We start from the raw sequence: 25,187 nt of genomic DNA, 5'->3' as shown, positions 1-25,187 counted from the left end.
CATCGGTAGTGGCATAGGACCTGGCATAGGCACTGATATGGAATCTTGCACTGGTAGTGGTATTGGATCTGGCATGGGAGCTGTCATGGGTCCTGGCATATCAAATGGAATTGGTGCTGGTCTGGGTACTGTCATGGGATCTGGCAAGGATGCTGTCACAGAAGTTGGCATAGGTGCCGGCGTGTAATATGTCTCGTCATCTAGTACGGGACGTGGCCCAAAAAATATATATCTTAAACAAGACCACCAGGCATTCCTTCTTCGGTGCCTATCTTCTGCTGGCATGGAAGCTGGCATGGGTAATGGCATAGGACCTGGCATAGGCACTGATATGGAATCTTGCTCTGGTAGTGGTATTGGATCTGGCATGGGAGCTGTCATGGATCCTGGCATATCATATGGAATTGGTGCTGGTCTGGGTACTGGCATGGGATCTGGCAAGGATGCTGTCACAGAAGTTGGCATAGGTGCCGGCGTGTAATATGTCTCGTCATCTAGTACGGGACGTGGCCCAAAAAATATATATCTTAAAGAAGACCACCAGGCATTCCTTCTTTGCCTATCTTCTGCTGGCATGGAACCTGGCATGGGTAGTGGCATAGGACCTGGCATAGGCACTGATATGGAATCTTGCACTGGTAGTGGTATTGGATCTGGCATGGGAGCTGACATGGTTTCTGGAATAGGTACTGATATGGTATCTTGCATGGGAGCTGGCATTGAATCTATCATGGGAGATGACATAGGCGCTGGCATGGATGCTGGCCTGCGATTCGACATGGGAAGTAGCCCACAAAATAAATACCTTAAACAACGCCAGCAGCAACTCTTCGTTCTAATGTCATCTTCTTCTTCTGGTGGGTTCTGTAATGATGGTGCTGGCACGGGTGATGGCACGGGTGATGGCACGTGTGGTGGCACGGGAGGCACGGGTGGTGGCACGGAATGTGGCACGGGTGGTGGCATGGGATCTAACATGTGAGCTGGGATTGGTTCTGTCATGGTAGCTGGCGTGGTTTGGGGTATTGTACCTGGCTTGTCTTCCATGTATCCTGGTAAGTCTGCAAGAAGCAAAATAAACTTGATTGTTATGCATGTGTCACTGCATTCACTTGCTTTCAGTGAATGACATAGACCTAGTAGTAAGGCGAGGATACGTATTCAACTGCATAATTTACTCTCCATTTTCAAGTCATATAAAATCATTTTGTACATGTTTTGAACGACAGTAGTAACGAATATACAAAATTAACTGTACCTTTTTTTTTCATATTTCAGGCGTTCCTGTGTATATTAACTATTGAGCATGCTATGCAGCATATTTTCAGGACTTCATGGCATAAAGCTCCAAATTAGCATACTTGGTAAAAACAATAATAATCTTAATTGTCAGCACATAATATTTTTCTCTTAACTGTACTCGATGGCGGAAATTCCTTGCATATGCAATGTGGATTGGCAAAACCAAAACAATCACACTATGCATTTGTTCCATTGCACTACTGCGCAACAAGAACCATTTCCAAAGACATCTATCTACCTGACTTCATCATCATCCATACAAGTTTTAGGTCATGTGGTCTATTAGATCTCATAATAAAGAGTAATTTTCTCTCAAACTCTTTATGGGGCTTCCCAGAAATCTTTTCCCCTAAGATAGATAGTGAAGCATAGCTTTTGGGATTCTGTGGGATCTCATACATCGCAAACGTCTCATGCAATTGTTCTCATATTTTGTATGAAATTGAGTATTGATTACAGGCGGAGTTCTTCCATTACTTCATCGCTGCGCTTATGGTCTCATTTTTATATAATACTGTTCTTCGCATAAATCTTATTTCATTAGCTGTTCTTTCCCCTTAATATATTTGCCTCACTACCATAAGTCCATTCCTGTGGAGTAACGGTCACCTCGTTTGGTCGCGAAACCAAGTGGTCCGAGTTCGAATCCCGATCGGGGCAAGTTACCTGGTTGAGGTATTTCCGGAGTTTTCCCTTAAGGGAATAAGAGCAAATGCTGGGTAACTTTCGGTGCTGGACCCCGGACTCATTTCACCTGGATTATCACCTCCATTTCATTCAGACGCTAAGTAACGTGAGATGTTGATACAACGTCGTAAAATAACTCAATAAAATAAAAAGAACTGCCATAACAGAGTACAGGGTTTGTTGAAGTCGTATTCTAGTGTTTTTCTGTACCAGGGAAGGTTTCATTACTCTATTGATCATTTACATAGTCTTGGAGTGTTTTACAGTTTTGCTCATTATTCTAAATAATTATCAAATGTTAATTTGTAGCCAATATATGTAATATCATTTGCTCTTTCTAAAATTTTGTCTTCCAAACATATTTTACTAGGGACAAGCTATTTTCGCCAGAAGGCAAAACTTTCTTTTTCTGTATTATTTCCATGTTATATTTTGCAATGATATTTTACTAATGTACTGAGTATTGTAGATCATTTTCTGTAGGTGCTATTAAAACTAGGTTATCCACAAATATTAATTAACATATTTTTAAATATCTGTTTATCTCCAACTCTTTATATCGCATGGCTCTCCATTCCTGAATAATTTTTTTCGTGTGCATTATAAACAGAAAAAGAGAAACACCGCAAATCCGTTTCACTCCTATGTTAATTTCGAGCCATTCTGAGGTCGTGTTATTCATTTTGTCTAAAATTAAATTTATCCTACCTGACTTAAAAATCCCATAACCACCTTCTCCTGTTTCACTTATTCTCAGTTGGCATCTCTTTTGATAAGTTTATTCATACACACTAACATCTATGATCGTATCACGTGTGTAGGATCTTTGGGTATATCTGTAGGCCATGGACTTTTGTTCTGACTCTGTTTTTATTGTCGTGTGTTATAAATGGCTTGTGTTCATGTAATTGATTTAGATTTTATTTTAATGTTCATGATATTGGTGATTAAGGGTGTTATGAATCATGATACGCAAATTTCCAATCCAGTATATGCCTTCGTGACTGAGGGAAACCATGAAAAACATGAGTCAAATTGGCTGGGCACGGAGTTTTAACCCAGAATTTTTCGAATATGGGCCTAAAACATTACCAGTTTTCTTTATTGCTTATCCATTTTTGTAATTTTATTGTTAGTTACAATTATAACAATAAACGTTACATTACAATAGACTATTAGGTCATGCTGTGTTGTGCAATACTGTCCAGTTGTGCAATTAAACGGTCTTCGGAGTAAACTTTGTTACTTAATCTTTCATCCAGTGTTCGCACTATGTAAGTTTTCGGGGCACTGTACTGGAATGTGGCGCTTTTTAGATTGTAATAATGGTGAGGGTATACCTTGCACCAAAATATATGACGGTCTTTCTTCCTGGAATTGTAAACCCTCGTAAATCCCTATCTTCTTAACCCTTAGGCGCGTGGCATAAATACAATGTGATAATGACTTCAGGAATTGGCAACTCAGCTAAATTTTATATAAGTGTCTATCTGTAGCATACAAGAGACGTCTAATTTGGGTCGGATGAGATCGGTCGAGATCGGTCACGTTGTGAGGAGTAGAAATTTTCAGGTGTAGCTAGCTATATTGTATGTCGAGTTCTTATTGGCTACCATCGACTAATGTGTGATTCGGAGACAAATAGAAATGTCGCTCTCAAACATTCCATGTGACGTCATAGAGAGGTCGGGCTTCGCAATCAGCTGTATGCTCTGTGCTATTGAAGAGAGATAAACGTTTCAATTTCGATTATAAAGTAATTCATTTCACTTATAGAATTAGTTACAAAACACTTTGACATTTCGACGGCTTAGTGTCAAAGGACACTATCGCCAAAAATCGACTTTCTGAATTATTTGTAGTATCATGTTGTACAAAGTAGCCTTTATAATAGTGTGAAAGTAATATGTCTCTACAAGTAATAGTTTTTTTTTTGTTTTTTTTTTAAGATAGTGTTGTGTTAATTTAGACAGATGCTGAATGTCAAACAACACTATCTAGACTTAGTTTTCTTTGACAATAATAAAATATAAACTAGAAGAACACTGAGTTGAGATAGTGTTCTTTGTCTCTAAATTATTTAACATTTCTAAGATTTTATTGGTGACACTTCCTCAGAACATACAACCAAGAATGTAATACAATCACCATACTGTTTATTGTTAAAGATTTGATAATTTTTTTATTAATAGAACACGCATTCTTAAATCAATTCAGTTTGTAAGAAGTTTACAGTTTGTAATAAACGTTCTATATCTGGACTGTACACCTTAATCAAGGTAACAGGGTTGATGAATTGGTATTAAATGATAAAACATAGGTAGCACAGTAAGCCTAAGGTTGCGGTGCATCCGGATCAATGATGAGCCCAAATGTTGGGGGGAGGGAAATTCAGGAATGCTAATGTTCAGACAGAAAACCTTTCATATTAACGTCATATTTTCAAAAATAATTTTAATATAGCTTTTCATAATCCCAGAAAGCATCAATGCAATAAATGTTATAAATATGATCACATGTCTGAACTTAAGAAGATAGAAACGGAGGCAGTTCGTCAGTCCCACATTGAAAGAAAGGAAGCAGCTCAAGTAAAAGAAAATTACAAAATTATGGCATCAGTGAACGTTCTTTACTTTTTTTAATTTTATTTCGAAGCTGTGCGCTACAATCCAAGTTTTAAAATGGAATGAGTGTTTTATAAACGTAGATTAGCTGTAGGCCTATATAATTTGACCATGTATGCTGTAGCCAACAGAACAGCACAAAATTTTATATGAAACGAGATAATTGCAGAAAGGGAAGCTGCAGTAGTACCATCACGTCTCTTTGCTCAAATGAAAAAACTGCAGAATGGTAAAAGGTTCTATTTCATGTTCGATACTTGTGGAGGAATGTGCTTATATCAACCATGCTCCTCTACGCTGCGAATGTTTTTGACATACCTCAAATTGAACATATTTTTTTTAACCAGGACATTCACAAATGGACACAGTCCACGCGAACATTGAAAAAAAAAACAACCAAACATACAGAAATATTTGATCCATCAGGGTGATACACTATACTTTAAGCTGTATCAAAAATAGAAGTGAAACAGAGTGATTTAATTATGTAAGAGAAATTCAGAAGACATTAATAAAGAACAAGAAAGTTGACACTAACGGAAACATTGTAAGATGGCTGGATATAGTGTGGTTCCAGTTTCGGAAAAGTAACAGTGAACACTTATTATTTAAATACAAGTATGATGAAGAATTCCAAAAATTCAATGTACAAAGCAAGATTACACATGGATTTAGGCTGGATAATCGTCAGCTTAAACCAAAGCATCAAGGAGCACTAAAAATATACAAGATTAGAAAATTAAAAATCTATTGCAACTGTGTAAACAGAATATTTTACCAGGAAATTACCAATTCTTTTACAATAGTTTAAAAATGGAGAACAGGAAATCGTAATATAAGATACAGTACTCAAAATGAAGAGCAATGAGTGATTATAAAATTAAGAGGAAATTTCAAATTTTTATATGAGAGGTGTAGATATTGATACTATTCAAAACATAAAATACTGAATCAAATATAATATAATATATTCATATTATAATTTTATTCAATGTCATTTAGGGCACAAATTCTGAGTTAAGTGTGTGTTTTCTTTTCATTACGTGCAGACAGACTTTTAAATGAACTGAATTTGTAGAATTCATTATTTTTTAAATAAATTGATCATTAATTGAATAACTTTTTCGTCCAAACCCTCATCAGCTGTGGTATATTAAAGTAACATTAGCAATATTTAAAAACACTGATGTTCTAAAATGCAATGTAAAAATGAAGATAACTTTGCTCTTTTATTATTTTATAAATGCACTGTTAAAATTAATATTTCAGATAATAGTATAAATTGATCTAATAATGATAATATTATGCTTTTATGCTGCGTAAATAATATTAACTGGTATTTTTATAATCTTACTGATATGTTCTAAGTTTAGATAATATTCCTTTATGAAGAAGAAGAAATTGATATTTGCTGCTCACCACAATAATTAAATTTATTAATTTGCATTGTCAAATAGCTATAATTTTTTATTAAAATGTTTAAATTCAATATTTTGGCATTTATTTTTAACACTGTCTACTAAATTGAAAGCTTCGTTAGTAACAAAGAACACTATCTCCAAAATGTGTTAATTTTTAAGACAATACTAAAATATTTCTAGAAAATATGTACTGTATTGTATTGTCTTTAGGTTTATATTTGATATATATATATATATACAGTATATATGATTTAAATTTTATCAACATATCTCTTAAATTAAAGCAGTAACAATAAAATGTACACAATTAAACTGTTTTTTGCCTCCCCTGTAAAGTTGTGATTTTGAAGTTAGTGTCCTTTGACATTAGGCATCGATTTATTCTAAGTCTCAGATATTGTGTTTCTCTTGAAATGAATAGGTGTAGTGGTCTAATAAGTGTTACATACATTTGTACGCCAATTGCTTTTAGACCTACACTTCTAAAGTGTATCTTATTTATAATTAATAAGTAATGATTGTACAATAAAACATTAACGATTGTACTGTTGGGTCGAGTGAAATCAGTCGCGCATGTGTGATTTTGGTTCGATGCTTGTTTCCTGCATGTAAGGTTCCTATATTGTACTAACATAATATGAATATCCCCACAAAAAATTGATTAAATCCAACATAAATAATTAATATATGAACATCATTAATAGTATGTTATGAAATACCATATAGGTCACTCACCATTTAAATCCAATCTACAAATGAATGTGTAGATACCAGTTTTTCACTTTACACTGCTGAACTGTACATCACTGTATATAAATCTTGCCACCCATAGATAATGTCAGGATAAAATGAATAAACTGTCTTATGAAGAAACGAATTTAACAAATACAATATTACTAAATAACAAACAAACAACAACACTAAAGAAACATGAACTGTACATATATTTTATTGATCTGTTTCCTTTCTTTGCAAAAGTGACAGAGAAATATTTAGAACTTCTTTGCGGATTGGCTTGCTCATATCAGATTTGTTTTTGTATTTCTCTTTTGTTCAAAACGGTCAGTCTGTCGAATAGTCTATCTCTGGTTAATTTCATGAGAGTTGATATGTCTTTGTCTAGTCTTCTTGTTTTTTTTACAGTGTAGGTATATGTGCTTTAGAGCACTACGTTGCATCCATTCTATGTGCATATTAATATCTATACCACAATTATTTCCTACGGCAGCAGGCCCAACACACTACGTTCTTCATGCAGTAGTAGTAAAATATTAAAAAAATAATGATAATTCAGTATCACCTGTTAAATACTGAAGGATTCCTACCAAAAGTTTAGCATAAGTGTTCTCGTCATTTTCTGTGTGAAGAACTCGTAAATACTTGTATGTTACTGCCTGCTAGGTTAAATCGTTTATTTTATTCCTAATGTTCTTACTCCATACTTTTTCGATGTGCCAGGTGTAAAACAAGCGTTTATCGGGAGGGCCCATCGCAGTTACCCAAGCTTTATACAGTGCGATCCAAAAGTCCCTCCGCAGCTCCATTAGTTGTAGTAATCCTGTAGACAGCTGGTACGTAATCTTGTAGAAAGTTGACATTTTCCCATTAATTCCGGTTTGACAACCTCACATCCCCAGTCAATCATATGCTTAGCGGCCAGTGCTGCCACTTGAATTCTCGGCTGCACCGTGGCTACAGAAGCACTGCGGAGAAACTTCTCGCTCGCACTGTAGTAATATCTATTGCCCAGGCACTTGGAAGTTCTTCATTCGCCTTCTAGCTTCCCGGTATAATTTAGAGTCCTAATCCAAAAAATTTGATGCCAAAGCTGGACATTTTCGTAAACCTTTATAAAATTCTTCTTTCATGTCACTCATGAAGATTTTGTGGCCAGGATACCAATTTCTTGTTTAACACAATTAAAAAACAAAAGATAGCACATTTTCATCTGTCCTATTAGATATTAAGAAAGTCCCTGGAAATCCCTGATTCATTTCATCAACTGTCATTATTGCGATAAGTTGAAATCCATAATCACCCATACCATGGGTAGGCCCTACCATCAATAATTGAGGGGTTTGCCGGAAAAAGGGCGTATACGTCAATATGGCTAAATGAGATACATGCAATCTAAGATTTTAAAATGCACCTGAATAAAATGTTATACACGCATGCAGCCCTTTCCTGCAGGTATGTACAGTACAATCAAAACAAAATTCCGCTATTATAATTAGCGAATTATTCACTATATTTTAAACCGTTTTTCCGAAGAAGGGCATATAGGTCTATCCACCTTTCTTCCGGCAAAGCCCTCAATTATTACTTTCTCTGAGCCATATGTTTTTAAAATTTCTCCCTGGGCTTTGTATTATAAGAACAAAATCTTCTTCTTTCAAAAAATGTGCTGTCATGTCAGGAGCAGTTCCTTGTGGCTTATAATCAGGGAAAGGAAGTTCATGCCCTAAAAATGTGAAGAATATGTATGCATTTATGCCGTAAAAATTGTTGATAAATATGCTACAAAGTATTCATTATCAGTCTGAGATTATTTTAACAGAATAATAAGGTATAGGTAACTTACGTTTAGTCTATGGATTTTGAAATGCTAGCCTCATTGCTGAATGTTCCATTTATGCTGTTACAGTTCACAACTAAGCAGTGTCGTATGTTTTCTGTTGTCATTCTTGCCTGTTGTCTCTAAGCATAGCTTTGTAGCGCGATAAATTTCGTTCTACGTCACAAGAAGTAAGAAGGGCTTGCACAAAAGCTGTGAGCTGTTCTACAGAACATTTTGTTGGTTTTTGGGGTGTTTTTCCTTCGAGAATATCTTGAATTTCTTTAAGTTGATAATATCCAGGGTTTTTGGAAAGAATATTTGCTGTTTTCTCATTCACTTTATCTCCTACATTTTTTTGGAACTGATGTTAAACTGGATATTGTTCTATCGAAATCTGCTCAAGACTGCAGTAAAGGAATACTAATTGCTAACTCAAGAGGCTCCCTATGGGGGCGCCATCGTTATGTTCAAAATTCATAAGCATAAATTAGTCGTGTTTACAAGGTTACATACTTTTAAAAATGAGGGAAAGACAAATAAACATACATAATAAGCAGGTTCCCTGCATAAATGTTAAAATACGATGCTTTTATAAATAGAGGCAAAATATGCACATTAATGCACAATAAAAGTAATATAATTGTATTCAGAAATGTGTGATTCATGTAGATAATCTTTCAGCTTATTCAAACAATGATAGAGAATAAATATGCAAATACATGAACTTCCTTTCCCTACTTATAATACAGAATACACTGATCACTGCTTTCTGTAACTTCCTGTATCCAGCATTACGCATCCCCTCTTCCGAAAGATTGAAGGCTTTCTCAGTATTATACAGTCCTTTTTAGTTAAGAGATGTACTGTTTCTAAACTGGATTCTGTGACAGAGTCTCGTATCTCATTCAATATGGTGTCAAATGGTATCTTGTTAGCTATCTTACTGGCTGTTTCCAGGCGCTGAGAAGAAGAGAGAAACAAATGGCCAAGGTCACTTCCATGCCCAACATGTGTGTCCGTAAATTATAACTTCCAACTCTCTTATTTTCATACTGGCCGGACAAAAAGCATTAATTTTTGCTGCCCTGTATTTGTATATATGCCTTTGTCTGTTTCACGTAGGCATGTAATACTCAACTGTGGTAACAGGAAAAATAGTGATGCTTAATGTTACTTGCTGTTTTCTGACACGCTCTAACTTACTGTATATAAAGTTTTCTCTGGTCTCCACTTCTGTGTTTTTCTTCCATTTATGAACTTCTTCTAAGTTTAGAAATGTTTCCGATTTAGTTGTGATATATTATGAATTTCATTATAATGTTTTAATCATTCATATTTGGTTGTTTCATATGAACAAAGAGAGCAATGATGTTTTGATACATTCTTACGCGTCACTGCTTCTAACTGATGCACCTGACTTTCGTGTTATTTCAGAGTTTGTTTTCTTGATTACTGTGCATCACACATTTCACATTTAAAGATTTTGTCACTTTTAAACCTATTATATACAATATTATGTTTCTTTTTTTTTTTTTTTTTTTTAATTTCATGCCTTTTAAGATTCTTCACATGATTGAACTGCGCGTCATAATAATCGCACTTGAAGGACTTGCTTACTTTCACAACATGCTTTACTTTCTTATGAGTTTGTACATTACGTTTATAAGAAAACTGAGGAACCACAAAACTTACATAAAATGTATGGTTATTACTAGTTACATTATATCAATACACATCTAAATAGCACAAATAAATAGAGAAACAAATTTAACAAATTACAGAAAAAACACAGACAATTCTATGAGATTTCGAAGGCTGCCGCCAGGATGATGGCATTGGCCTACACGATATAGAGCACAGTCTAATACGCGTATATATACACATACACGAGATGGCTCTTACAACGGCAGACGACCGATCTCGACCAATCTCTCCCGACCCATCAGACACGCAGAAATTGAGACTCCTGTTTGCTACAGCTAGACGCTTGTAAATTTTACCCCTTGCTCGTTTCTACAGTTAAGTGGTGAAAGGTGTGAAGGAAGGGCGTCATGTTTTGGAGCAAAGTATAAATGTAAAGGTGTCGGCTTTATATGCAATGGAGTCATTCCACGTCAGACCGGACAAATTTTTGATCTCATATTTTTAGAATTGTTTGAAACTTCTTGTATGCTTTCTAAGGGTAAAAATAAGAGACCCATATTATTTTTCTTGGCCCCAGTTCTGGTTATTTTGAGATCTACACAGCATCAAAATTATTGAAAAATTGTACACATTGGCATATACAAACATTCGTTTCTCCCATTATGTGTATCGTATGAAATCGAGGTTAGTTTCATTTGGAAGGTTAAATATCAGGCTTTTAGCCTGTGTATAATCACTTTCCATTTTTATGTATTCACAGTACTTTATGCCATAATTATTATATAGTTTAATTTTGTTGTTCATAATGTTAGCAAACTTAGAATACCATTTTTAAATTATCAGCATGTTCTCCATTTAATTATGTGTAAGTAGACCAAAATTTCATAGTGGAAAAGCAATAAATGACAGAGTAAAAAAATACTAAATAAATACGCGCATAGAGCTCTGTTGCGCTCTTAATCCCTTGTAGCGGCACACTGTTAACTGTTGGCTGAAGTCTGGCATGCGACATCACACTGGCGACTGTCAGTCCTCTTTGTTTATGTCTGGAGAAGATTGGCTGGGATATACAATACCATACCTAATCCAGGGCCAAGGCGGAATGAATTCTCTTCAGTTTGTTCCGAGATTTTCAAACGTTAGAGCATTAATAACACTGTACTATAGTATTACTGCGAGTGTGTGTGGCGTAGTTTCTGTTATTGTTTTTAGTTGGTGCAATTAGTGTGTAGGCTAATCACAATGAGTAATAACAGAACCTAGACATGATCAGTGTTTTAATCCTTTCAAAATAAGCAATCATAGTCGTAGGTTTAAGAAAGGGAAATTAAGGTGCGTGACTTCCAACATGCTTAAAAATTGAAAATGCAACACATTAAGTTGTCGTACAATCTTAGGATTTGTGAAAATTGTCGTAAGAAAATTTTGTTAATGTCAAATATTAGTGAATCAAGTGCTGTTCAAACCAGCAGTGTTGATATCTTAGGGGATTCTAGTGTCCAGAACATTGAAGAAGAAACAACAGGCAATTCGGAAATTGATAAATAATTCAGAGGTGTCAGAGGTGTCAGTGACGGACATTGATAATTTTAATGAAAGTTTGATGTCAAGGGTGAGACATCAATTAAGAAGAAGAAATTATCACAGAAGAATTATCCCTAACAGAAATATCAGAAAATAAAACAGACACATAAGGAAAAGATTTTTCGCGTTGAGAAAAAAGGAAGTAGAAACAACACCAGATGAGAAGAGTAGCGGTGACATAATTAATAAGCTACCAGAGTGTTTCGGAAACACTATTGACTTCTGTCAATACTATATATTTGAAGAGTGGTCATACAGTAAAATTAGGGAACACTGTGATGCATCTAATCACATGATCAGTGTTACAAAAAACTTAGCTGCAGAGAGGGGAATTCTCTCAAATCCAGAATCTAGAATTGGATAAACTTTAGACACATCCATAGTGGAAAAAGTACTTAATTGACCATTACACTAATAATGATATAAGTCGCATCATGGCGAGAAAGTAAAACTTCGTTTCTGTAAAAGAAAACGGCCACAAAGTACAGAAACAGAAAAGATTATTGTTATCAGATTTAAAAGAAACATTTTGAGCTTTTAAGGTTAAATATTCAGACATACAAATTAGTTTTTAAAAATTTGCGGAACTAAGACCAAAACAATGTGTGCTTCCTGGAGCTAGTAGTACTCATTCAGTCTGTATGTGTGTGGTCATCATGAGAATATAAAGTTGTTAATTGATGGTGGAAACATTGCGAAATTAACAGCCAATCTACGACTGAGAAATTACAAAGATATGATTTCACAGATTGTATGTAACCCTGTATCCCTTAAATTTTATTTTTGTTCCTTCAATCGAACAAAAAATTTGACAGAAATAAAAAACATCAAGGTTAAATTTCCTTTATATTTGTCCTGTTTGAAGTGGAATGACTCAATGAAGATATTTGGTGGCCAAGGAGGTGGAACTCCATGCCGAAGATAACTCCCAGATCTTGTGAGAAGAAAGTAATTATAGAGGATTTCACGTTAAGAAAAAAGCATTGATTATAGGCCTATGGGTCTTGCCTAATACGAGCGCTCCAAAAGTCGCTCACATTAAAATTATGGTGTCTATATTGAGTAATGCAGTTGGAAAGTGCTATCGGCTACCGCATCATGGGTATTAACAGCAACAAACCTTGTCGTCATTGTGATGTGTATGTATACACTGACGCTTGCAATAGTTCTTTGTTTATTGCTCGGCAAACATGTCGTTTTCCAAAGAGCAACGAGGTTTCGTTGTTGAACATTATTTTTCCAGTCGTCCTTGTACACGTGTTGTAGACGAATTATCCGGATGTGGTAGTGCCCAACAATTCGACCATAACGAGAGTAATCGTCAGTTTCAGGGAATGTGGATCAGTTGCAGACAAGAAGAGAACCGGGAGACCGGCCATTTTAACTCCTGCTAAACTGGCTGAGGTGAGAAATGTGATGGAGCGTTCGCCTTCAAAACGTTCGCGGAGACTCTGAGCTCCACTCTTAGAGTTCATGTGGAAGTGCTCAGAGAGCGATGAAGCAGTTACATTTTCGTGCTTATCATGTACGCAGTGTTCAAGAATTCAAGGAGCCTAATAAACAAAATCGCGTAGTGTACTGTAGCTTACATGGTTGCGGTCATTAGTTGACAACCATGGAATTGCAGAGCTTGACCGTGTGTTCTTCACAGGTGAGGCGTGGTTTCACCTTAGTGGTTACATGAACAGTCAAAACTCTCGAATTTGGTCCACCGAAAATCCACATGTGTTCCATGAAACCCCCTTACACTCTAAAGAAATTGGAGTGTAGTGTGCCGTTTCACGTCGTCGTATAGTGGGCTCCACTTTCTTTGAAACTACAGTGCCCAGTGTTGTGTACATAGATATCATTATACAGTTTATTGCGCTTCTTGACAGTGATGAATGTGATTGTTGGTTCCAGCAGGACAGTGCCATATGTCACACATCTAATGAAACCATGCAGTTTTTGCGCGAGCTTTTGGGTGAGCGTATCATTTTTCGAGGATTGTAGCGTCCATGACCTCCTATTTGACGTCCCCAGATTTCTTTATGTGGGGTTATCTTAAAGGAAGGGTATACAAAAACAGACCGCACACTCTGGAGGAACTAAAGAGTACCATAACAACGGAGATTAACAACATCAGTGTACGCGTGCTCAAAAAAGTGGCCGCAAACATGGTAAAAAGAGTTCGTACATGCCACTGTAAGTATAACACGGTACATGTCATGAACTGGATGCGCGGTAGCAAACTCTGTCTCTGGCGTCAGCCGTTGTACAGACCGCTTATTTAGTCCTGACAGCTCAGCGACGCGAAAGAGGGGAAAAGTTCCGGAGTAGAGATAAGGGCGAGCGGTCGGTAAAGGAATGCAGTACAGCTTAATTGTACTGGAAACATGCCGCTCCACCGCATGCATGACATCCCGATCGCTTCGAAGGCAAGCGAATGAATAACCCATACACCCCTTGGCGTAACTAAATGGATTCGCCTGATCTAGGCGCACATCTCCGGCGACTGTCAGGACTAAATAATCGTACTGTACACTCCAAGTGGCGGGGATTACCAGTCTTACAGTAGTTTGAGGGTTTGAGTGAAAATTGTTTGTTTTTTGTGTTTGTAAATAGTGATTGTACATATTTTTGTGTTAGGTTTAATAGAGCTACTTCATTCTGTACATACAAGTAAGTTTCATCATAAGGTCATTTGTTTTAATAATAATTTCTGGAAAATGTTAATATAAATAATGTTTATGCTATCTTTCTCAGTCAAAATATGTCCTACGACCGTATATTGCATAACTGAAATATAAATTTAATTGGTCTAGTTCTAAGGACTAACATTATGACGTACTATTGAAAGTAGCTATTGCGAAAACAAAACAAGAAAAAATGCCTTTTGTATGCGCTATTGCTACCTGCTCAAACAGCCTACAACAAGGATTTCTGCCCGCGCGAGTATCACTTTCCACAGATTCCCTAAATAAGATGTGCGTAGGAAAAGATGGGCATATTTGTGTGAAAGGGAAGATTCTTTCAATGAAGAAAACGCAACAGTCTGATCTTATCATTTTGGTGAAAATTATTATGAAAGGGATCTTAAAACGGAGCTTCCAACTTTGAAACATAAATGGATATTACGTGAATGAGCTGAACCCCATCTAAATAGGCCTATACCGAATTCTAATCCCGAATCAAATAATGATCCTTCAGAACGCCGGACCCAACACATGGAGAGGAGAAATAACAAAAAGATCCTAGAAAATGTGTTGGATTCCAGCGTCTCGAACACGGGAGCAAATTACTGTCCTGCAATTAATAATGGAAATGAACAAGTGTTCACTAATCCTAGTATCTCTGACACGAAAAAATTGATATTTTGAAAAAAAAATTGTTGAAATCCGAAAATGAGATGCTTTCGGACCAAATTACAGAGCTAGAAGAAACTTTGAAGGAATTAAAACATAAAAATATGCACTTAGAAGCCCGTATTAAGACTTTTGAAAATGAAAGTATTAAATTATCCTCCATTTTCAGTCCTCAAAAAAATCCGTGTTAATAACTAGAAGAGCAGTAACTTGAAGGGGGAAAAAGTCGAAGATGTTGCTGTAGCAGTCACGTTACGAGCTCTGTCTAAAACGCCTATGATTTTAAAAGACAACTTAAATATCCATTACCTTCTCCTCGAACATTACAAAGGCATCTCTTCACCATAAAATGCATGTAGGTTTGATCTCTTTTAGTTTTGAGATCTTAAAATATAATATAAATAATACGATTGACATGGAAAAAGACATAATAATAATAATAATAATAATAATAATAATAATAATAATAATAATAATAATAATAATAATAAATGCAAGTGCAGCATAGCATTTCTTACGACAATACATTTGACTGTTTAGCAGGCTTGTGTACCCACGGGGCGTGAAACGCTCGCGTCAATTTAAAAATATCGTGATTGCTCCACGCCAGTTCCTTCTTGCTGGAAAGCGTGGTCCGTTCACACGGAAGGACAAAGTAGTCAGTCGAGACGTAGCCATGGTTAGTTGCTGAAGAATGTATGGCAGGGATCGGAGAAAATGTCATCGTGATCATTAGCAATAGTGCTGTCGAAGGGGCAGCGCAGTAAACTGTCTTTGCTTCACTCTCTCCCTTCCAATCAACTCCCCTACAACTCCAGTACACAGACATCTATCAGTGGATACCTGATTATATTAGATTGTTTCTTTCTCAAAACCTTCAACGTCTGTTCGGAAACGTGTGTTTAAGGAAGAATGGGAGGAACAGTAGGTGTGCATATGGTGACAATGTAGACGCCTCTTCTGTTCTAAAATTATAATAGACACTTAAAAATCAAACATCTAGCGACATTACGACACGTCATAAGATTATCACGAAATCATAGGTAAGCATGAACATATCCAATGTAATTGTAAACGGAAATGTATGCAGTAGAAAATAAGTATAAAAATAATTTTCTTTTCGTAGGGCTAGACGGAGTCAAGCAATTAAAATATAGAAGAACGAAATTCAAATAACAGTTCCAGTATTAAATTATGATGGAACAAACTGAGTCAAAGGGAACTCCATGCAAGTTATATTATTGCTTTGGAAATCGCAAAATAAGGAAGGGGGGCTATCAATTAATTGCAAGAAAATAAAATACATGGTTGTGGGTAGTCGCAGCAAGGTAAATTTAGATACTGGGGATACACAAATAGAAAATTCTGAATCATTCAAGTATTTGGGTGTTACCCTCAACAGTCAGGCCAAAAGTGATGAAGATAATAATAATAAGATTGGCCAAGGAAAGCGGGCCATAAGACAATTAAATACACTCCTGTGGAATGACAAGGTAACAAGGAAAACTAAGACAAGTATATATAAAACTATAATAGAAAGTATATGTACCTATGGATCTGAAACTTGGTAAATGAGAGACAGGATGAAGAAGAAATTGTTGGCTCTAAAAATGGATTACTGGCGCCGTAGTTGTCAAGTTTCGAGGATGGACCACATTAAGAATCAGGATGTCCGAAATATAATGCAGGTATCAGGAGATATCTTACAATCAGTGGAAACTAAACGCCTGATATGGTATGGGCATCTCCAGAGAATGTCAGCCGACCGCTGGCCTAATAAGGTCTTCAACTGGACTCCCCCGGAAAAAAAGAGAAGAGGAAGGCCAATGAAGAAATGGAGCGAGGAGGTTCAGGAGGATATGGTCTGCAGGGGTCTACAAATGGGCGATTGTCAAAACCGGAGTACCTGGAAGTTGAGAAGCGGGAGACGGCGACAGCCGTAAAATTACTCGCAATACATACATACAAATCGCAAAATCATTGAAGTGCTAAAATAAAAGACAATTCATTAAAACATGTCAGAATAAAGTTGCTAACATTATTTGTCCCGAATAATCTGATGTTTTTAACAGTATGAAATTATCCACACAGACATTACAAAGGAGGATAAGGGATATTGAAACACTAGCTGAACGAGAAATAAAATCAAAGATGCATGAACAGTGGTCTAATCTCTCGTTTCAGGTGAAAACACAGATATTGATGCAGTATAAATGGTAATGTTCATCCGCGGAGTTACGAATTATCTCTCTGTATAAGAATATTTGCTCGATGTCATTACACTCGAAGGAAATACAATAAGAGAAAAGTTATGCCAAGCATGAAGAAAATATATAGAAGAAACGAATCTGAACAGAAAGTAATTAGTATCTATAGTAACATACGGGACTCGAAATACGACTTTAAAAAAGTCTACTAGGTGGACTAACGTGATATTAAGAGAGCTGGAAATAAGAGAGGACATTAAACGTTGTCATTGTATAACACACCAGACTGGCTTAGAATTATTTAAAATGCTCTCCATAGAAAATATCTATAGTATTATCATAGGTTGCCTGCCGCGACCCTACATAGCCACTATGTTTGTCTCTACATTCGATATATTTCCGAACAATTTTTTTCTGAACGAAAACTTGTAAAATCTAAACAAAGATCGTGACTAGCAGACGAAAATTTACGAGTTGTATTAAGAGTGGCAATTTGTGAAGTATTTTCCTAGGTTGTTGTAGCACAGCAAACATAAAGGTGAAATACAATACAATCTGTTCATCTATAAAACAATATTGTGTAGTCTACGTCAGATGATTGGGTTGAGAGTCCGCCACTGGGATCCGAACGGAGTGCTCTATACTCCTCGACTAATATTACATCTTACGTACTGCGGCTTGCGTCCAGTGATGTCATCGCGAGTACAAAATTGCCGACGGCTGGGTTATATGTTCAGTTTCAGCGAATGAAATCGTTTCTTGCAAAGAAGAAAACACAAGAGAAGGAGATGGTGGGTTAGGCAGTGGACACTACAACGCAAAGCTTTGGGAGCTTGAAGATTTATTGAAGGAGAACTTAAAAATCATCCTGAGGATTTCAAAAATTCGTTAAGAATGACAGAGGTACAATTTGAAGATTTGTTTGAGCGAGTTCGACTTCTTATAACAAAATATGACACAAAAACTGTATGAAACAAACAATAACTGCCAAAACAGAACTAGAATGTCACTTGAAATAGTTTATTTTCATTAACCAGGCAGCTTTAGGTTTGTAGATCTCATCGGTAGACTTTTCTGATCTCTCACTCTCAGAAATTTTCCTCATTTCCTGGCAAAAAACTTTTCAAGTTTTTAAATTTCATTATAAATTCCTTCGGTCCAAATGTTGGTATATTTAGGGTAGCAGACATTCATTTATCCGCTGCTGCTTGTTTATCACGATCCCGATACTCGCCCAATGTTGGATTGTACAGAACATGTTTTATTTGATACCTATAGTTCCAAAAATTGTATTGTATCACTCTTACTAAATCTAAAAACAAAGCTAACAAGACATCTTGCTTCACTAAAGCCAGGCGGCTTACGACTGAAAATCAAACATGTTTGATCCCGTCACGACCGAATCGTGAGCTTTTGACGTCACCGGCAAGCTTACTATACCGCGTTCACATGGATAGTGGCTTATGAAAGCGTACTTGACAGAAGCGTTTCACGCCCCGTGGGAAATGATGATACGCATTCTTATAGATAATATTTTACGATCCGACAGCGCAGTAACCCCTGCCATTCTTCATACTGCTGTATATGAATTGAAGAATATAGGCCTAAGGATGAGAGGATTCGTAAATGACATGGGGCCGCGTAATATGTGGATTCTGTTAAAGTTGGGTCGTGTCCAAAATAAAACCCAATTTCAGAATACTAACGTTCCTGAAATAAGTATATGGGCTTTTTGTGATGTGCCACATGCGCTGAAATTCTTAAGAAACGATCTTCTTGATAGTGGTTTTGAAATTTGTGAATGAGAATACATTTTTAAAACTTCTGAATTACAACAAAAGAGATCTGAAATACACATACAAGATACAAAATGATCATTTAACTCTGTGTGGAATGGAGAAGCAAAATGTAAGAAAGGTCGCAGAAGTTCTTTCTAATACAATATCCAAAACCATTTTGCACCTTATTCCCGAAGAAAAGCGTGTATCAGAATTCATAAAATGTGTTAATGATGGATTCGATGTGTTGAACTCTAGCCAGCCACTAAATATAATTTAAAGATCATCTACGGCATAGAAACTGAAAAACAGGATCAAGTTTAAGATTAATTATTTCAATTGTTCAACTTAATGCGTGTAGTGGTAAGAAAGTTATTTTGCCATTTCAGAAAGGATTTTTGATTTTTATAAAGAGTGTTCGAGGTCTGTTTGAGGAACTGAAGAGAGACAACTACAAGTATCTTATGACATCTAGATTAAATCATTTCCGTCAGTAGCTAGCTGTTTCCAGCAAGATAGACCTATTCTTATATAACAGCTTCATGTCAGAGTTTTTAATTTATAGATCCTAAAGCACAGTTTAGGAATCACAACACAACTTTTCTGCTCCATTTTATAGTTTTTCTCAGAATTGAATAGTAGAACAGATATTGACTTACTCTGTGTACATATTTGTTCTATTGAATGATGCAAGAGAGCTTTCACACAGCCTCCTCTAGCATTTTCCTTTCTTCCTAGTGTCACCAAGTACAAAGTGCTGGCCATCCTAACTCCTCTCTTCTTTCGTATTTCGAAATCTAAAGAAGACGCCATCCTCCCTATATAATACGCTCTCTTCTACTGTTAAATTATTTTCATCTTCAACGAAAGACTTCGGAAGCTCTCTGTTGCTTCTTATTGTACCGTAAACCTTTGTCTTTCTTTCAAGAAAATGCCGTAGATAGAAGTTCGGTTCCAGAAAGTGTATATCGTGTCTATTTCTAATCTCTTTCCTTCAGTAGCATATGAGTATATTTCCATGTTACATATACGTTGTTATGACCTCACTTACCATTCTCACGAGAATGCCGTGTTTTACTAATTTTCCAGAATTGCATGTCCATACTCTTAGACGGCTTCTCTAAAGAATAATTTCCTCATTCAGGGACAGTTTCAACTGAAATTTTATTGACGGTTTGTGAATGTGTCTGTACGCTATAAATTTTTAGGGGAAGGAGGGGAGAAGGATCCAAAGGTAATAAGAAACTTCCTATTCAATAATATGTTACGACAATTAAAAGCCTGTGACTTAATCTACAAAAGTTGACATATGACAAAACAAACCCTTACGTAAAACCAGAAATCTCCGTGGCCCCCGACACCTACAGCTGGCCACCTAACTATGGAGATTTCCATAGCCAGACGCCAATGTTTTAAGTAATAGTGCTCATTGTATTTTGCTGCGTGTATGCATATATTATAGTGTTACTGTTTTCCTCCGTTTTTAATGCATGTCTGTGGCGCGTAAGCTTTCACACTTTGTACAACGGATGACGTAGAGAAGGGCGGGGCTTGCCTCGTAGTCTGCGCGTGGCGAGTACCGTGTTATAGCCTACCTACCGTGGTATAGGTCTCGCAAGTAGAGAATACCGAAGGAAGGAATGCGAATGAAACAATGCGATAAGGAAGAGCGGCGAACAGGAAAGGTCATGAGATAGATTAAATGATATTCAAGAGTACAGTCGGAAGAGAAATGACATCTATAGAATGAGTCTTGCGTTATGATAGTTACATCACGACTTTAGTTTGTTCCGTTGCATGTGAATACGTGACTTGTATCGCACGGTATTATTATTTCATTCATAAACATATGTTATGCGTTTAAATAGCTTCAAATTTTTCTCTTGCTACGTTCTTCATTTCCACAACTGTGTCCTCATATGTTCATCTTGTTGGAAGAGACAGTACTTCAATCGGCCAGCATTTCTCGCCCCCTCGGCGTGCCTACATACACACGTCAAAACAGACAGCAACGCCACCATTGCTTTTCGGTAATCGTTCCGTGCGCGAGCTATACATGCGTTACTGAACGGGGCTGCAATTTTCAGCATATGTTGTGAAAAATGATGTAACTTAAGTTAAACCTGATGTAAGTAAATGTAACAAATTCATCTTTATAAATATATGTGAACGTATTAGGACATAAATACAGACGGTATACCAAAAAAATTGTTATAATAAGGTCTACCCATTTATTCATCCATAGAAACCTATTAAGATGTGCGCTACTTTTGGATCGCTCTGTACATTGTACAAGCTATGTGATAGGTAGACGTTTCTATGGCAACTGGTCATTTGATGGAATAGCCCCATATGTTCAATGCTTTTTTCTTAAAGTGAAATCTTCTATAGGGGATTCTAAATAGACAGAGTAATTAAATAACATTATTTCATGATATGAATACTAAGCTTTAGGTTGTTCCATGTTAATTTATCTACGTAGGCCTATTTCCATGATTTCAATTTGGATTAAGTTCAACAATCCTTTGATGATTTTTCACAATAACATGAAGCTTCAAAATTCAGGTTTCTCAAAACTTTAAATTTTGAGTTGTTTTCTTTTCTAAATGGGCCGTCGATATTGTATTCCTCCTCTGACTGTCTGCACACTTGGTTAAGAAACAACGATTTAAAAATATGATACGATTATATTTACTGCCATATTAAAAAGCTAGAGAATTTCATGTTAAAATGTTTAATGTTCTTGCTTTCTCTCAAGAACCTAATGTATTTTAAACTTCAAACATTTAAGAATAGATTCTACGAATTGTGACTAATTCAACAAGTGAATCGGGCGACTAGTGAGAACTGGTTACATGACATCTCTGGATAAATGCCATATTCGCTACTAATAAGAATTCAAGTCTCCTGAACTTGTGCACAGAGTCTGTAGATATCCAGAGTACCACAATCCTTTGCGCCGGAAAACCGACAAATCAGTCATTGCAATTCCAGCGCAGCGCTCGCTATTTGTCGTATATGCTACAGTTGTATAGGAATGAAATAATATAGTCTAAGTCAGAATCAAATAACCTACTCTTAATTTTAAGGGCCACGGACACTGCCTAAATTGAGCTTTACTTTAAATATTCCTATCCCAAGAGTGTTGAAATGGAATAACAATGGCGGCTGATTAGCTGATTGCGCTACTCTGGGTATCCACGAGCTGCTTGTGCATAGCTGAAAGCAATTGTATACTTCGGGATGTAAACAGTTACTGTACCTTCCCGGCTATCGAATTGGAAATAATGAAGTCCAGCCTCCAAATTCTTCAGATTCTGCGGGTCCCCCTGCCTGACTCTCTTCTCCCACTCCGCATTCCAGTTGTTAAATGCCCGCTGTTGGTCGCTGCTCGAAGCCTCCACCATCATCGGCGTTTCCATCTTGTCATTTTCTTCTTGTCGATCTAAAAGGAAGTGTAATTCTTGGTTAAAATCTTCGTAATACACTGATTGGTAACTACGAAGAGGATAAATGGGTAGCTACTGTCCAGCCGAATGCTTATGTCGCATCCCGGTTTGCCCCAAACGTTTCTCCTGTCCTCTCTGTAAGAACTAGTGGATACTCTTCTCTGCAAATATTTGCTGTACAGAATTGGAAATTTACGTAGTATTATACAACTGTTTAAAATAATTTAAAAGAAAGGGCACGGTTAAGTAAGTAGGCCTAACTGCTATGTGATTTCCCCTGTTTGGACGACCCTGCGAAATAACCACTCGGACGGACAGTAGTATGGTAACTTGTACGTCTCCAAACTATTAAAAATAAGTGAATCATAAAAGTGAAGTCTGAAAAGGAATCAAAAGATGAATCGCATAGTAACGGTTACTTCTAGTATAGGTACAGTATAACCTAAAAGAAAAATACATTCAGGGAACTGAAATGATGGAAGTTTAGACTTTCATTTAAAATGAAATTAATTTATCCATATTCTTTTATTCACAGATGGCTCCTAAATGTTGTGTGATTGTGTACCAGCAATTACCAGAGTGCTATAAGTGAGAGTGTTATGTTCTCAAATTTCCAAATGAAAAGGATAAGTTATGTGGCTAGAAGCTACTCGTATATCTCGAAGTGTCTTCACGTCAACAAAGCATTCAATTGTTTATATTAAACACTTTGAAATATAAGAATTAGACACGGATTATCATTTAGTTGTATCCCCTATTAGAATACCATAACCATGGAATAAAAGAAAGAATAAAAATTTCAAGCAAGAAAATAATAGGCTTAGGTCTATATTTAAAATAGATTTATTGAGAGATAGTAGTATTCAATGGCTTTATGAATGTAGAATAAAGGAACACCTTCAACAAATCAAAATTTCAGGAAACATAGAAGAAGAATGAAATAACTTTACATATATTTAAAAAAGGCTGCATTTGAATTTAGTGCCCTAAAAATTATAGGCAAAAGAGAAAAAAAGGCATACCAAAATCGAATGAAGATATCAAAAATGGTAAAGGGGAAGCATATCTCCGATTTTTACAATAAAAAAACTTGAAGATGAAATAGTACAGTAGAAAGTGGGCAATTGCATTGATTAATGCACAAAATTGCTTTATCCTCGCCAGATATGCAATAGCTTCCTCTACATAATCTGCGGTCTTTAACCGTAACAAAAAATACATTCAGTCATTCAGTCATTCAGTCATTCATTCATTCATTCATTCATTCATTGTTCTCCCAAGTCCAGGTTTTCCACTGCAAACCCAGCGTTCTCCAATCTTTCCTATTTTCTGCCTGCCTGTTTGTTTCCTCATATGATCCATATATCTTATTCTCGTCTATCATCTCAGATCTTTTTCTGCCCCCAACTCTTCTCCCTTTCTCCTTTCCTTCCATTGCATCCTTCAGTAGGCAGTGTCTTCTCAGCCAATGACCCAACCAATTCCTTTTCCCCTTCCTGATCATTTTCAACATCATTCTTTCTTCACCCTCTCTTTCCAACACAGCTTCATTTCTTATTCTGTCTGTCCAATTCTCATGTTCCATTCTTCTCCATATCTACATTTCAAATCCTTTTATTCTCTTCTCTTCACTTCGTCGTAATGTCCATATTTCTGCTCTACAAAATGCTAAACTCCATACGAAGCACTTTACTATCTTTCTTAGTTCTTTTCCCAAAGGTCCGCAGAAGATGTTCCTTTTTCTATTAAAAACTTCCTTCGTTATTGCTAGCCTCCTTTTGCAACTCCCCACTATTTTCCCACCTCCCTCCTGATATTCCCATCACATCCACTCTGTTTGTTCTTATTGCTTTCTTCAAATTTTCCAACTTACCTGGCTGCAGAGTAGCTCCAGTTCCAGTTGCAGTCGTCAGTCTTCTTTCTTCTTTTTCATGTTCTGGCATGAATCGTCCTTCTCCTGTATCCCCCACCCGGACATCCGATTGGGGGGATAGTTTACGTCCGGAATTTTTTACGGGAGAAAAACTCATCATGCAGTTATTTGTAATACTATTCTTCTTGGGATAAATAAATGCGGAAGCTTCCCATTGCTTTCCGCACACCACTCTCTCTTTCGCATCTTAAAAGATCCCAGGGGGCCCCAGCGTGGAGGTGAGGAGAGTGGATTTGACTAATTAGGCCCTCCGGACTTCACCGAAATTCACCACAAGGGTTAAATATCAGTTCCATCAGGGTTTTTGACCCGATCAGAGACCGGGAAATCCCAATTAGTCTTTGCCCCCCTTATTGAGTCTAAAGCATTATGAAGGTCATCGATGTGAAAAGGCCAACTAAGATCCTTATCGAATATGATACCAAGAAAGTTAGGCTTCCAGGATGATTTATGATTAAAGTTATGTCATTGAAATACTAGATATGTGAAATTAACATTATTACCTACTAAGAAATAAACATGATGTTCTGGCTACATTAAGAATAAAATAATTAGAACGACACCATTTTTAAATTCACAAATACCATTAATTATTAATTTTCAGTTTGCGCAATACCTAGATGTGAAACAGGAACAAGATGAAGTTAAACTTATGTG

General features: G+C 36.5%; 1 protein-coding gene across 1 annotated transcript; it reads right to left on the bottom strand.

The window, feature by feature from the left end:
• Window positions 1-394: 394 nt before the first annotated feature.
• Window positions 395-24,932, bottom strand: LOC138697022 (anti-sigma-I factor RsgI2-like). The gene is made up of 4 exons (XM_069822615.1): window positions 24,471-24,932; window positions 22,411-22,593; window positions 560-1,061; window positions 395-446 (listed from the first exon to the last, which is right to left on the bottom strand). The coding sequence occupies exons 1-4, from the start codon at window positions 24,628-24,630 to the stop codon at window positions 395-397; spliced, it is 897 nt and encodes a 298-aa protein (XP_069678716.1). The 5' UTR covers window positions 24,631-24,932.
• Window positions 24,933-25,187: the final 255 nt, after the last annotated feature.

This window comes from Periplaneta americana, chromosome 3 (assembly GCF_040183065.1).
Source record: "Periplaneta americana isolate PAMFEO1 chromosome 3, P.americana_PAMFEO1_priV1, whole genome shotgun sequence".
NCBI lineage: Eukaryota > Metazoa > Arthropoda > Insecta > Blattodea > Blattidae > Periplaneta > Periplaneta americana.
Note: the sequence above shows the minus strand (reverse complement) of the source record. Positions and strands in the feature narration are given on the sequence as shown.

Bases quoted from the DNA above. Each gene is read 5' to 3' on its own strand.
- LOC138697022 (XM_069822615.1), bottom strand. From the start codon at position 24,630: ATGATGAGTTTTTCTCCCGTAAAAAATTCCGGACGTAAACTATCCCCC. The intron at 22,594-24,470 runs GTAAGTTGGAAA...ACTTCCTTTTAG, and splicing joins TGGAGCTACTCTGCAGCCAG to ATCGACAAGAAGAAAATGAC. The intron at 1,062-22,410 runs GTACAGTAACTG...TGCTTCTTGCAG, and splicing joins CCAATTCGATAGCCGGGAAG to ACTTACCAGGATACATGGAA.